Raw genomic sequence first — 11,846 nt, 5'->3', positions numbered from 1 at the left:
AACAGTTCAACACCCAATGAAAGCTGATCCTTTATTTATTCACTGAATATATGGATTATTGAACCAATGTGAAAGGGGCTGGCTTGGAGTGGATTCAGCAAGAATGAGCATCTTCATGAATAAAATCCGTCTATATATATTCATTCATTTATCTTATTTTAATTTGATAAATTTGTATTTTTTAACTTAATATGTGCTTTTAGAGATTTGCTTTGATGATGATGCAAGTGTTTTGCTTTTCCGTGGTAAATGCTTAATTTATTTGCATTAATGTACAGTAATTATTCATTAATTCGTTTCTTATGTTTTCAATGCTTACGAATTGTGGACCTAACAAGGTTTGTTTTTCATTTTCACACTTTGATTAATCTATTAGGTGAATGATACAAAAGATAGAATGTTTAGCCGTGATTTACAAAGTTAACTAATTAAAAATTACAATTTGTATAATTTTTAAGTTAATAATTATGAAATCCAATAAACTTATCATTTATATAGATTATGATGAGATAAATGTGTAAAACTTCTTTATATTATCAATATATTACCATTAAATCCTTTAAAAAAGTATTTCTTATTTTTTCAAAAGTTTATAAGAACATAATATAACTAAACTGAAATATAATGACGTTTTTACATTCTTATCCAATATCATATAATAAAAAATTATTAACTTTTGTATTAATTAATTAGTTAAGAATCGTATACAAAGTATTTTTTAATTAATTAATAATTTAAAAATATTATTCTATTAGCATACCAAAATCAAATTATAAAAAAAATAATTTCATAAATAAGAAATACCAAACGCAAGCAAAATATAATGTCAAAAATCCATCAACTTAATAATTCTATTCTAAAATGACATTAACTATATAAGTTTCTTGTTAATATACTTTTTTTTTATATTACATAACGTTTTAGGGTGATCTTTCTAAATTGAAGTTTTGCAATAATCTTTACGGGACGACTTTTTAAAATGAACTTTTAGTATAATCTTTTATGTTGAGCTCATAAGACGAGCTCTTAAAATTGAGTTTATTTTTGGATAAGCACACTTTTTTTCATTCAAACCAAAACTTTTAAAGATGATCTTCAGCTGTACAAAATCATAGTGTTAATAATACAAGTCAATTTTACAATATACAGAAATTACTTTTATATAATAGATAATCATTCATCGATCTAAATCAATATTAATATCTCTTTGGAAACTCAAAAAAAAAAATAGAGTTTTAAATGTGGTGATGATAGACCATTTTCCATACCATCATTAGGAAGTGACTTAAGACCAAAACATTTATCAACATGATAATAATATCATTATTTAAATGTTATTTTTATTTTAGCAATAAACATGATGCATGAGATAATGTAAAGCTGATAAGAGAGAATATGCTTTGGAACATAAACCTTGGAGCACATCCACAATAAATAAATAGAAACAAAAGAGTCTTCCTAGGAGAAATATTTAGAAAAGAAACAAAAAAGGTTTATTTGAGGAAAGAGAGAAGTTGAAGGGAAGGTGAAGAGAAGATGAAAAGGACAAGTGAGAAAGAAGACAATAGAGAAAGGTCCGTGAAGAACATTACTAATTACTAATGCCGCATTGGGTGTCCTTCAATTCAATAATTAGGTTACCCTTCATCATGTTCACACTCCCCACGTGCTTATTCAGGGTCACTACACCTCACATTTTTAATCAACACACCATGTTATGTTCCATTCCAACCACATAAACAATAAAACAATAAATTAACTCACCCATATGGGGTTTACCATTTGGCCCGTTTTATGGGGCCCACCACGCCTTTCACCTGCACAAGCACAATATAAATAAATCTCCATTTTCTTTATTTTTTTTTTTCCCAAACTTACAACTTACATTCAATTAATGATTTAAATGTTGTTTTTGTTCAAAAGACACGTCTCTTAGGAAAATAAAATAAAAAATACTCTAGTTGTTATTTTAAAATAATAAGATCCCTTTTCTATACTTCAACCTTATCCGAAAACCTTTCCTTAATAAAACATGACATTATGAAAGAATAAGATTTGAAGTATTTTGACAAAATATTTATAGATACAAGAATGAATTTATTTTAAACGTTCGGTGTAAATATTTTTATATTAAATTTTTTTGACAAAATATTTATAGATACAAAATTGTTTTTGACATTGTGATTCCATTATGGGTCGATAAGTTTGATAATTTTGAATTTTAATAAGTACCCCAAAAGTTTATGTATGACAATATTTTTGATTAAGTGACAAGTTCTGTAAAAAAATGATCGACAAGTTAAAAGTCTTTGTATTGTGTATGGAATCAAATTCGATAAATATTTCCTCCCAAAATAAAATAAAAATTTTATATTTTGATTAAAAGTACCCAATTGTCTATGCAGTTGCTATGTTATATCTTTTATATCCTCCCTTTAAGTAGTCAGAGAAAAAGAGATATTTTGTATCTCTATTAAAAAATAAAAAATAAAATGAGAAAGAGAAGGGAGGTTAAATAAGAAATGAAAATGTTTGGTTACTTTGAAATTAAAATTAAAATTATAAATAAAATTAAAACGATAAATTAAAAGAAATAAGAAGTTAAAAAAATTTGAAAACACAACGTCGAAGAAATCTCCCTGCACCTTAAAAAATATCTCTGAAAAGAAAAGGTGAATATCATCCTTAATCTTTGTAATAGTTATAAATTATATTTATATATAAAATGAAATAATTATATTAAACGAGAATAATTTTAAAAATTATTTTTAAATGAAATCATTTTTAGTTTTTTTTTTAATGTAAACATTTTTAAGATTTTTTTTTCTCAATCATTTGAAATTTTAGTTTTAAATTAATTTTCAATATAACCGTATGCATTAGTATATAATTAGGCATCATACACTCACATAATTTATTCAATGATACACTCACATAATCTATTCAATGATACACTCACATAATCTATTCAATGTATCTCATGTTTGATTTTTATCTATGTCAAAATCCTTTAGATGAGATGACACTCACAATATAATAAATGGTACTAGCCTTTAGTTCATTAAACTAAAGATATTTTTAATAACTAAAAATAATTTTATATTATAATATAAATTTTTTATGAGTTTAAAATATAATTTATATATTAAAAATTTATTTATTAAAATTTTTATTTATAATATATTTTTTATATTGAAAATATTTATTTATTAAAAATTATAAATATATAAAATAAACATTTATCATGTGCATTACACATATTACTCCTTAAATTAAAATATAATTTAAATATAATTTTAGTCTCTACAAAATGAACAAACTTTAATTTTACTTCTTGTAAAAATTTTACTTTGATTTTTATTCCTCTTAAACTTGTAATTATTGTGTTTTAATAATCATTATTAACTAATTATTTTATTTATTAAAATATTGAATGATCATTTTAGATATTACTCATGACTATTAATTATATTATTTTAATGTATGACATCTTATGGTCCTTGAAATGAATGTTATTGTAACAACCCAGCTGGTCACTACACACCGCACAGCACACTAGAAACACCACACAGAAAGGAACAAGTGTATACATATAGGGTCTAGAATATATACATATACATGATCTAAGTCTGGATAGAGTTAAAGTGTACAAAATACAACAAAGGCTACTACACTAAGTAGTTAAACATCAAAAGATCCTAGAAGATCAACTCTGTCTACCAGCTACAGACTCACCATCAGCCACCAACCTATCCATGTTCTGCTCCCATACATAGTATGATCATCGCAGTCCAAACATCATGGAGACAACAAAAAGGTAAGCTAGTGAAAAGAAATCATCATACATATATAGCAATATGAATGGTAAACAACTACAGCTATCAGCACATCAATCAGCTTATACTACACCACAACAATTCAGCAATATCAGCACCGCAAAGCGGCAATTTCAGCACTACATAGCAGCAATAACAGCACCACTCTAGTGGCTATACCAGCACCGCATAGCGGCAATAACAGCACCGACTTAGCGGCTATAACAGCACCACAATAGTGGCTAATAACAGCACCGACATAGCGACAATAACAGCACCACAATAGTGGCTAATAACAACACCGACATAGCAGCAATAACAGCACCAACTTAGCGGCTATAACAACATATAACTCAGCATTATACAGCACAGCCAAACAGCTCACAACACAGCACAACAAATCAGCATACAACATGGCTAAGTAGTATCCAACACGGCTAAGTAGTATCCAACACAGCTTACTACTCACAACTTAGCTCATCATTCTAGAGCACAACAATATTATAAATCAGCATTTAAAATAATCAATAACAGCACAGCTCAGCACAACAATATACATCTATTACAGCTTAACATCATCTTTCAGCATTAACATCTAGTCAGCACATCATATTCATCAATTTCAGTTTAGTTCAGCGTAAAACAACATCTATCAACAATTTCAGCAAGGTTTAACAACTATCAACATCTAAATCATCATCATCATACGCGCCCAGCGCACTCATGGTCGCGCCCGGCGTGGCACAACCAGAGAGCACCAGGGGCCATCTCGCCCGGCACAAGAATACTCGTGCCTGGCGTGACCTAACCAGAGAGCCCAAGGCTCTCACGCGCCTGACGCAATTCAGCTTTGCGCCTAGCACATGCCCAGGCAGAGACTCCAAGGAGTCTCATGCGCCCAGCGTGGCCTAACCCGCGCCCAGCGTGGCCTAACCCGCGCTTAGCGTGGGGAAGGCAGAGACCTACCAAGGTCTCGCACCCGGTGTAATTTGTATTGCGCCTAGCGCCCTCTTGGCAGAGACTCCCAAGGAGTCTCCGTGCCCAGCTCAACAATGGTGGCGCCCAGCGCAGCACCAGAAAACCCAAAACATAGCACAACTGATATCGCGCCCGGCGCGGTCCAGGTCACGCCGGCGTGGGCCATCTAGAGGCCCCCATTCTCAAGCTCGCCCGGTGCACACACCTTTGCGCCCGGTGAGCTTGCCTACATGGAGCCCCTGATGGTCTCGCGCCTGGCGCGAAGAACTGCGCCCAGCGCGAAGCTCAGCAACAACTTTCCCAAGTTCGAAAATTTGCCCAAAATCTACAAAAATCAACAAATAACCAACATGCAATCCAGCCAAAAGTCTCCATTTTCATCAAGCATCACGAAAAATGCCTCATTTTCAACATGCAATCACAAACCATCAAGAATCCCCAAAATTTCATCAAAACCCCGAAACCCAAAACTCCATTCGAAACCCAAAACTCCATTTTTAACAGCCACCTCAGCTCAAATTTATCAAACAATCAAACCATCAAGGAGTTCCTAGAACTCGTTTTCAGCCAAACACAGCAAAAGACTAACTTCCCTTACCTCGGTTCAACGGCTCCGAACTTCGGGAAGAAGAGAATGATGAAGAAGAAGAAGAATAAGCTTGAGGGGGACTCCGCACGGCTCAGCTCAACCCAACACTAGGTATCAGCACCTTGAATCCAAGCAAAGAGAGAATGATCAGCCAAATGAAGATTTTAGAGGGAAGAAGAGAGTTTGAGTGAGTGGGGAGGGAGTTGGGAAGAAAGAAAAACGGAAGGGGTCTCATAGTTATTCATACAAAAATAATAATTTTTAGATTTTAGAGAAATTAAAAAAACATCTTTTTTATAATAATTAAAATTAAAATCTACTCATTTTATGATGATGAAAAATATTTTATAAAAACAAAAATAATATTTACAAATTTTTAAAAGAAAAAAATGATATGATCAAAATTAATTTTTTTTTTATTTTTAAAGACTAAAATCATATTTAAACTTTAAAATAATCATATGAGAATATTTTTAAAAATTATTTTTAAAATTTTAAACCTTTTTTTAATCAACAAGAGTATATTTTAGGGATTTTACTTAATATCTTATCTCTCTTAATATATTTTTTCACTATTATTTTTAAATTAAATTTCAGTTTCTTATAAAAGTTATAAAAAAAATTAAAATATATGTGTATCATTATATTAATTATTCATGAAAAAATTAAATGTAATTTGCATAACTAAAATTTAAATATAAAAATAATATTATTTAATTTAAACTTTAGTTAATAAAATAAATATTGTTATTTAAATTACACATGATAAAATGCTATTATTATGAAATTTAAAAATACAAAAAAGATGAGTTAGTTGATTGGTTGCTTTTGATACATATACTCCTCCAACCACCAATATTCTTTGTCTCTGTAAAACTCTTGTCTTTGTCTCTCTCTTTCTCTCTTTTTCTCTTTCTCTCCCGAAGATAAGGCAGAGAAGAGGAGGAAAGAGGCTCGTCCCAGAAAAAAAAAAAAAAAAAAACATAGATGGAGAAGGAGGGTGTCACCACGGTGGTGGACCAACCGGCGCCGTCCAAGTTTCCGTTGACCTTTTGGGAAGCAACGGTGGCTTCAATGGTGGCTATGGTTTTCGTTATAGGCATTCTCTGCGTCTACCTCACCATGCCCGATTCTGATTACAGTTTCCTTAAGCTTCCCCGCACCCTCCAGGACCTTCAGCTCCTACGGTAATGTTCAAATCAACGGTACCCTTTTTGTTATTTTACCAGTGAATGTGAAAAAATAAATAAAAATACAACCTTTACATCGTTATCGCTTTTGGGTCATACCCATCACTTTTTATTCCCTACTCTTCTCTGTTGTCTAATGGTGTGTCAATTTCGCGACGATTAATAAGTTTCAAGTGTGATTGACGTTTAATGGATGTTCTGATTGTCGTTTTGGGTTCGTTCATTGAAAAGATCTGACCCGGAACTGTGATTTCAGTCAGCGATGATGATGATTTCGTGAAATCATCATTTGGGAATGTGGTGCATAAGGTTTCTTTGTAAATATAAGTGCCAATTTTAATTTTGTTTTTTCTTCGGAAAAAACCAGATCTGAAAAGGGTATTTGGGTTTCGGTGGATCCAGCAGCTTGGAGTGAGTATGAGAATATTAGGTTTGTTTTTATTCATAGGTGGTAATGTGCTATAATAATTAATTGGGAATTGTGCTTTGAGTCAACAAGCTGGCATTTTTACTTGCGAGTGTATATTGGTTGAGGGTTCACGTGCTATTCTGGTATAGGGTTCCATTAATGACAACTTTGTGTAGTTTACAGTTAGTCCTAGGTTCTAACTTGTTTTCATCTTTTTCTTTCGTTTTTTTTTTGACAAACTTGTTTCCATCTTTAATAAATAAAAAAATAGTTGCAACCCCAACCAACTCTTCAGCTTTGCGGCTGTGACTTGCAGGATGTATTTTTTATAATTCCGTTGTGTTTGACTTGTGAGGACAAGCCTTGGTGCAAGGTATGGTTGTTGCCTTGTGAAATGGATGTCACGGGTCAAATCCTTAAGACTGTCTCTGCTTGCAACTTGCAAGGGTAAGCCTGCATACATCTTCCCTCCCACTATGAGGGAGCACTGTGAACTGTGTAACCCTCTTATTCTGTTTGACTTGCATCCTACTGGATAATGAGCCTTTTAGGATACCCAGAAGGGTCTTTGAAAGCTTCTATATTAAAAATGAAAAATATTTTTCAATATAAAAACTCTTAAAAGTCCTTCTAGAATTTTATCCAAACATGCTCAATGTACGCAAGGGGTGTGTTTTGCATCAAGGATGTAGGCATAAAGAGAGGAGCACTTTACCTTACGATCTCCATAGATAGATCACAACTCGTGCAAGTATTGTTGGACCAATGCTTCAATAGTAAATGCCATCACTTGGAGTGGTTAAATGGAGAAGAAGCGTCTATCTGACACAAAGCCTTCTAAATTTCTTCCAGGGTTAACAAAACAAATATTTGTTTTCTCAATTATTTGATCTACTATGGGATCAGGTTAAATGATGGACTCTACTATGTTTTTAGATAGTGTGTTGACTTTGCATTTCATTTCAATGTGTGGATTTAATTTCACCACTTTTTTATTTTAAATGTTTGTGCTTCTGTAGAAATTGGAATGTAGTGGACATGAATGTAGAGTGGGAAGTCGACAGTATAAATTTTGCAATGCTTTATCTATCTTTTATCTATTTTGTAGAGATAACCTTGAGAGCTATACAAGTGACTACACTGCACAAGTCTTGGTGGGATACTGCGTGGTTTATATATTCATGCAGACTTTCATGATTCCAGGGACTGTGTTCATGTCATTGCTGGCTGGAGCACTATTTGGAGTCTTTAAAGGTGTGGCTCTAGTTGTGTTCACTGCCACAGCAGGAGCTTCTTCATGCTTCTTCCTGTCTAAACTGATTGGACGACCTATTCTCTCCTCTCTCTGGCCTGAAAAGTTGAAATTCTTCCAAACACAGGTTGGTTATTTTAATTTCACATCACATTGGATCTTATCTGGTCCAATCTACACATGGGACTAAATTTCTATTTTTTATCATCAGGTGGCTAAAAGAAGAAAGAGTTTGTTGAACTACATGCTTTTTCTGAGACTGACTCCGACCCTGCCCAATACATTTATTAATTTTGCTTCACCAATCGTGGATGTGCCTTATCATATTTTCTTCATGGCAACTGTTATTGGACTGATTCCTGCTGCTTATGTCACAGTCAAGGTATGTTACTATCAAAATAATTATTCTAAGTATTTGTTTTTGCACTTCAGCTTTTGGCTCTGCAAATCATAAGTTAATCTGAATTGGAAACTGAAATAACGTTCACATTCTACTATACCTATGTTGGATAATATTCTCTGCCTTTCCCTTCTGAAAAGGGTCATGTTAGCCGAAATATTTTGACATTTTGATGAGTTTTTGTCTTATTAATTATTAAATCTTAAAATAAATCATGAGAATTAGAATTTCAACTGTCAATGTGGTTGTGTTTGAGTTTCTGGTTTTCTTATGCAGGCTGGTTTGGCTCTTGGAGAGTTACAATCCGTTGGGGATCTCTATGATTTCAACTCAATTGCTACCTTGTTCCTCATTGGTGTTGTTTCAGTTACACCTACACTAATGAGCAAGAACGAGTCATAGCATTTCAGAGGCCAAGAATCTTTGTGAATGAAGCCCTTGTTCTCCTGACAGCTAATATCAGTTCAGTATTGTACAGATCTTAAAAAGAAAAAGGGGGGAAAAAAAAAACGATTGCATTGTGGTTCTCTGGTAATAGATTTATTTTGAAGCTGCAGTAGTTCAAGACAAGGATATGATTGGTCGGTTCTATGCCAGTGGCAAGAAACGACGTTTGGCTGAATTAGTTATGTACATTCTTCATGAGTTGATGTGTAAAACATTCACTTATTGAATGGTAGTTGCTTTGTCATGTTTTTAACATGCATAGTCAATCCTCATATTTCCTATCATTTGGTTGCAAACATGCACATCACTTATTCAGAGTGTTTTACAATATTACGTCCATGGAATCAGCGCACCATGTGCACTGGTGGCAGATGGTACAATGAAGTAGAAGAGTGTCAGCCACACACTTTTTAATATATTTCTTTTATTACACTCTCTCCGATAAATGTGAGTGTGTTGAGAGAAGTATATTATCAACACTCCTCTTGATTATGATTTATTGAAAATCACAAAAACAAAAGAGTTACTAAAGAGCAAAATTTAGGTACAGTATTTTTTATGTGATTGATATTATTTTTCAATCAAGGTTGGAATTTTGTTTTGTTAGTATGTGTAAATATATATATTAGTGAGACTTATATTAAATGTAAATGTATAATATCAAAGTAAAATTTTGACTATTCAGAAAACAGTATTAATTACATTTAAAAAACTGTACTTTAAGTTTTATCTATTATTAAATAGGATGTAATTCTTATTAACTATTTGTGTATAGGGTTTGTTCAAAAGAGTGGTTTTGGAAGCTGTTCTATTTCTCTAATGAGGGATATAACAGCCAAGTATTTACAAAATTAATTTTAAATGAAATTGATTTTGAGGTGAAGGGATTTGTATTTTGATATGGTATATTAAAATAGCAAGTTAATGGTAAAACTTGATAAGGTTTTCCTAACATGCATGCGAACATTTATTTAAAACCACGTTAATTACGTGATTTTGTAGTATACAAAGTGATTCCAAAGTTGCACTTTCGTGAAAGACAACAAATTGTTGCTTCGGTAGACTTGTTGGATCTTACGGAAATGTCTTTTAATGAAAGCCTTAACGCCTTGTAGAAACTTCCTTCTGAGCTTGGAAGCTTTGATACGCTTTTTGTCTTCTACTCACCTTGACAATATATTACTTATTGCATGTAAGCATCACTTACAAAATAAGGAAAACAAAAGTCCCGTCTATACATCGCTTATAAAAGAAAAATATTCTAGAACACTGTCTTCATAATTATGAAGTTGTGAATTATTTTATTCTCACAATGTATATCTTTCACTTACCTTTTGGAAAGTCTACGGATTTGAGCAGCCCTTACGGGTTTCGTGAATCGTGAAGCCCAAGAACACCATTATTCCAAGCTTCTAAGAGTGACTTTGGTTGTGTTTGGATCCTCGAATCAACGATTTAATCTTCATTGAACATGACATCGGTATGTTTTACAATTTTTATTTTTTGTTGAGTTGAACATCATTTATCTCAAAATGGCCGATCAATTCAGAGCTTCGATTCCTTGCTTTTACCTTGGACAGGATGAAAGGAGGCATTAATACATTCGGGTATTAGTACAATCAAAATATAATAATAAATGTTAAAATATCAGTACACTGGACACCCATGTAGAAGACAAAGAATTAATTGCTAGCTTCAATAATTGCATTGAATTTGTTATTCTAATTGTATAAAATAATAATAAGAAACAATCCATCATCAGTCTTTTATATTGTGCTTAGTTAATTAAAATTATACTTTCATGTATATATTTTCACATTTTTTAATTTTTTTTATAAAATTAGAATCAATTTTATTAAATGTAATAATAACATGTTATTAATTCAAGTATATTTAAAAATAATAAAATAAATAATATTAATATTACGGTATAAAATTCATATGCTTTTTAATAATTATATATTTGAAATTGCTTTTAATTAATATCACTCAAACAAGTTTCATTTTTATAAATGTACGTTTAGAATAAAAGTATTCAAAGATAAATTAAGTTACATTAAACCTACTTTTATCTAAGCTTAAATTTGTAGAGTTAAGTTCAACCAAATTTCATTTCGTAAACTGTAATCCAAATACACATACCGAGCATTTTGTATAGTTTCTGTTCCTGCGTAAGAACACTCGTCTCCTTACTCCTTCTTAAGCTGCCTTTGAGTCCTTCCGAACCTTCCGTGCCGACCGAATACTAGCTCCGAATGGTGGGGAGGGTACCTGCAAAGACACTTCGACGATCAAGTCAGTGTTCGGTTTAGAGCAATAAATGTGCTAGTGGGAATAGTAACGTACCTCATTTATGTCACATCACCTGTATATTTATAGTGACATGTTTGGGCCTGGTGGGCCTTCATCCTTGGGATGTGGGTAATACGTGACTTAACCTTAATCCTGTCTTAATCTGGCCTGGTAATTAGTATCTTAGTAGGTATTTGGTTTGCCACGTATTCACCATGGGTTTTTCACTATGTTTTCGGCTAAGCATGAAGCCGAAGGGGTGTCCGGCCAAGCTTGGGACCGAAGGAGTGTTCGGCCAAGCTAGGGGCCGAAGGAGTGTTCGGCCAAGCTTGGGGCCGAAGGAGTGTTCGGCCAAGCTTGGGGCCGAAAGGATGTTCTTGAGTAACCACTTCTCTTTGGGTGTCTTTCCTAAGGGACTGAAAGAGTGTTCGGCCTAGCCTGAGGCCGAGAGGGTGTTCGGCTAGGTATGGTGCC

At 32.8% G+C, this 11,846-nt stretch overlaps 1 protein-coding gene across 1 annotated transcript; it reads left to right on the top strand.

Annotated features, from left to right (window-relative positions):
* Positions 1-6,237: 6,237 nt before the first annotated feature.
* Positions 6,238-9,333, top strand: LOC109791330 (SNARE associated Golgi protein family). Its single transcript, XM_083066434.1, has 4 exons — positions 6,238-6,569; positions 8,090-8,360; positions 8,445-8,615; positions 8,910-9,333. The coding sequence occupies exons 1-4, from the start codon at positions 6,370-6,372 to the stop codon at positions 9,033-9,035; spliced, it is 768 nt and encodes a 255-aa protein (XP_082922560.1). The 5' UTR covers positions 6,238-6,369; the 3' UTR covers positions 9,036-9,333.
* Positions 9,334-11,846: the final 2,513 nt, after the last annotated feature.

This window comes from Cajanus cajan, chromosome 11 (genome assembly GCF_000230855.2).
Source record: "Cajanus cajan strain Asha chromosome 11, NIPB_CcT2T_4, whole genome shotgun sequence".
NCBI lineage: Eukaryota > Viridiplantae > Streptophyta > Magnoliopsida > Fabales > Fabaceae > Cajanus > Cajanus cajan.
This window is presented reverse-complemented; position numbering and strand designations above follow the sequence as displayed.

Coding starts and splice junctions, on each gene's coding strand:
- LOC109791330 (XM_083066434.1), top strand. CDS start 6,370: ATGGAGAAGGAGGGTGTCACCACGGTGGTGGACCAACCGGCGCCGTCC. Junction 8,361..8,444: donor TGAAATTCTTCCAAACACAG/GTTGGTTATTTT, acceptor TTTTATCATCAG/GTGGCTAAAAGAAGAAAGAG. Junction 8,616..8,909: donor CTGCTTATGTCACAGTCAAG/GTATGTTACTAT, acceptor TTTCTTATGCAG/GCTGGTTTGGCTCTTGGAGA.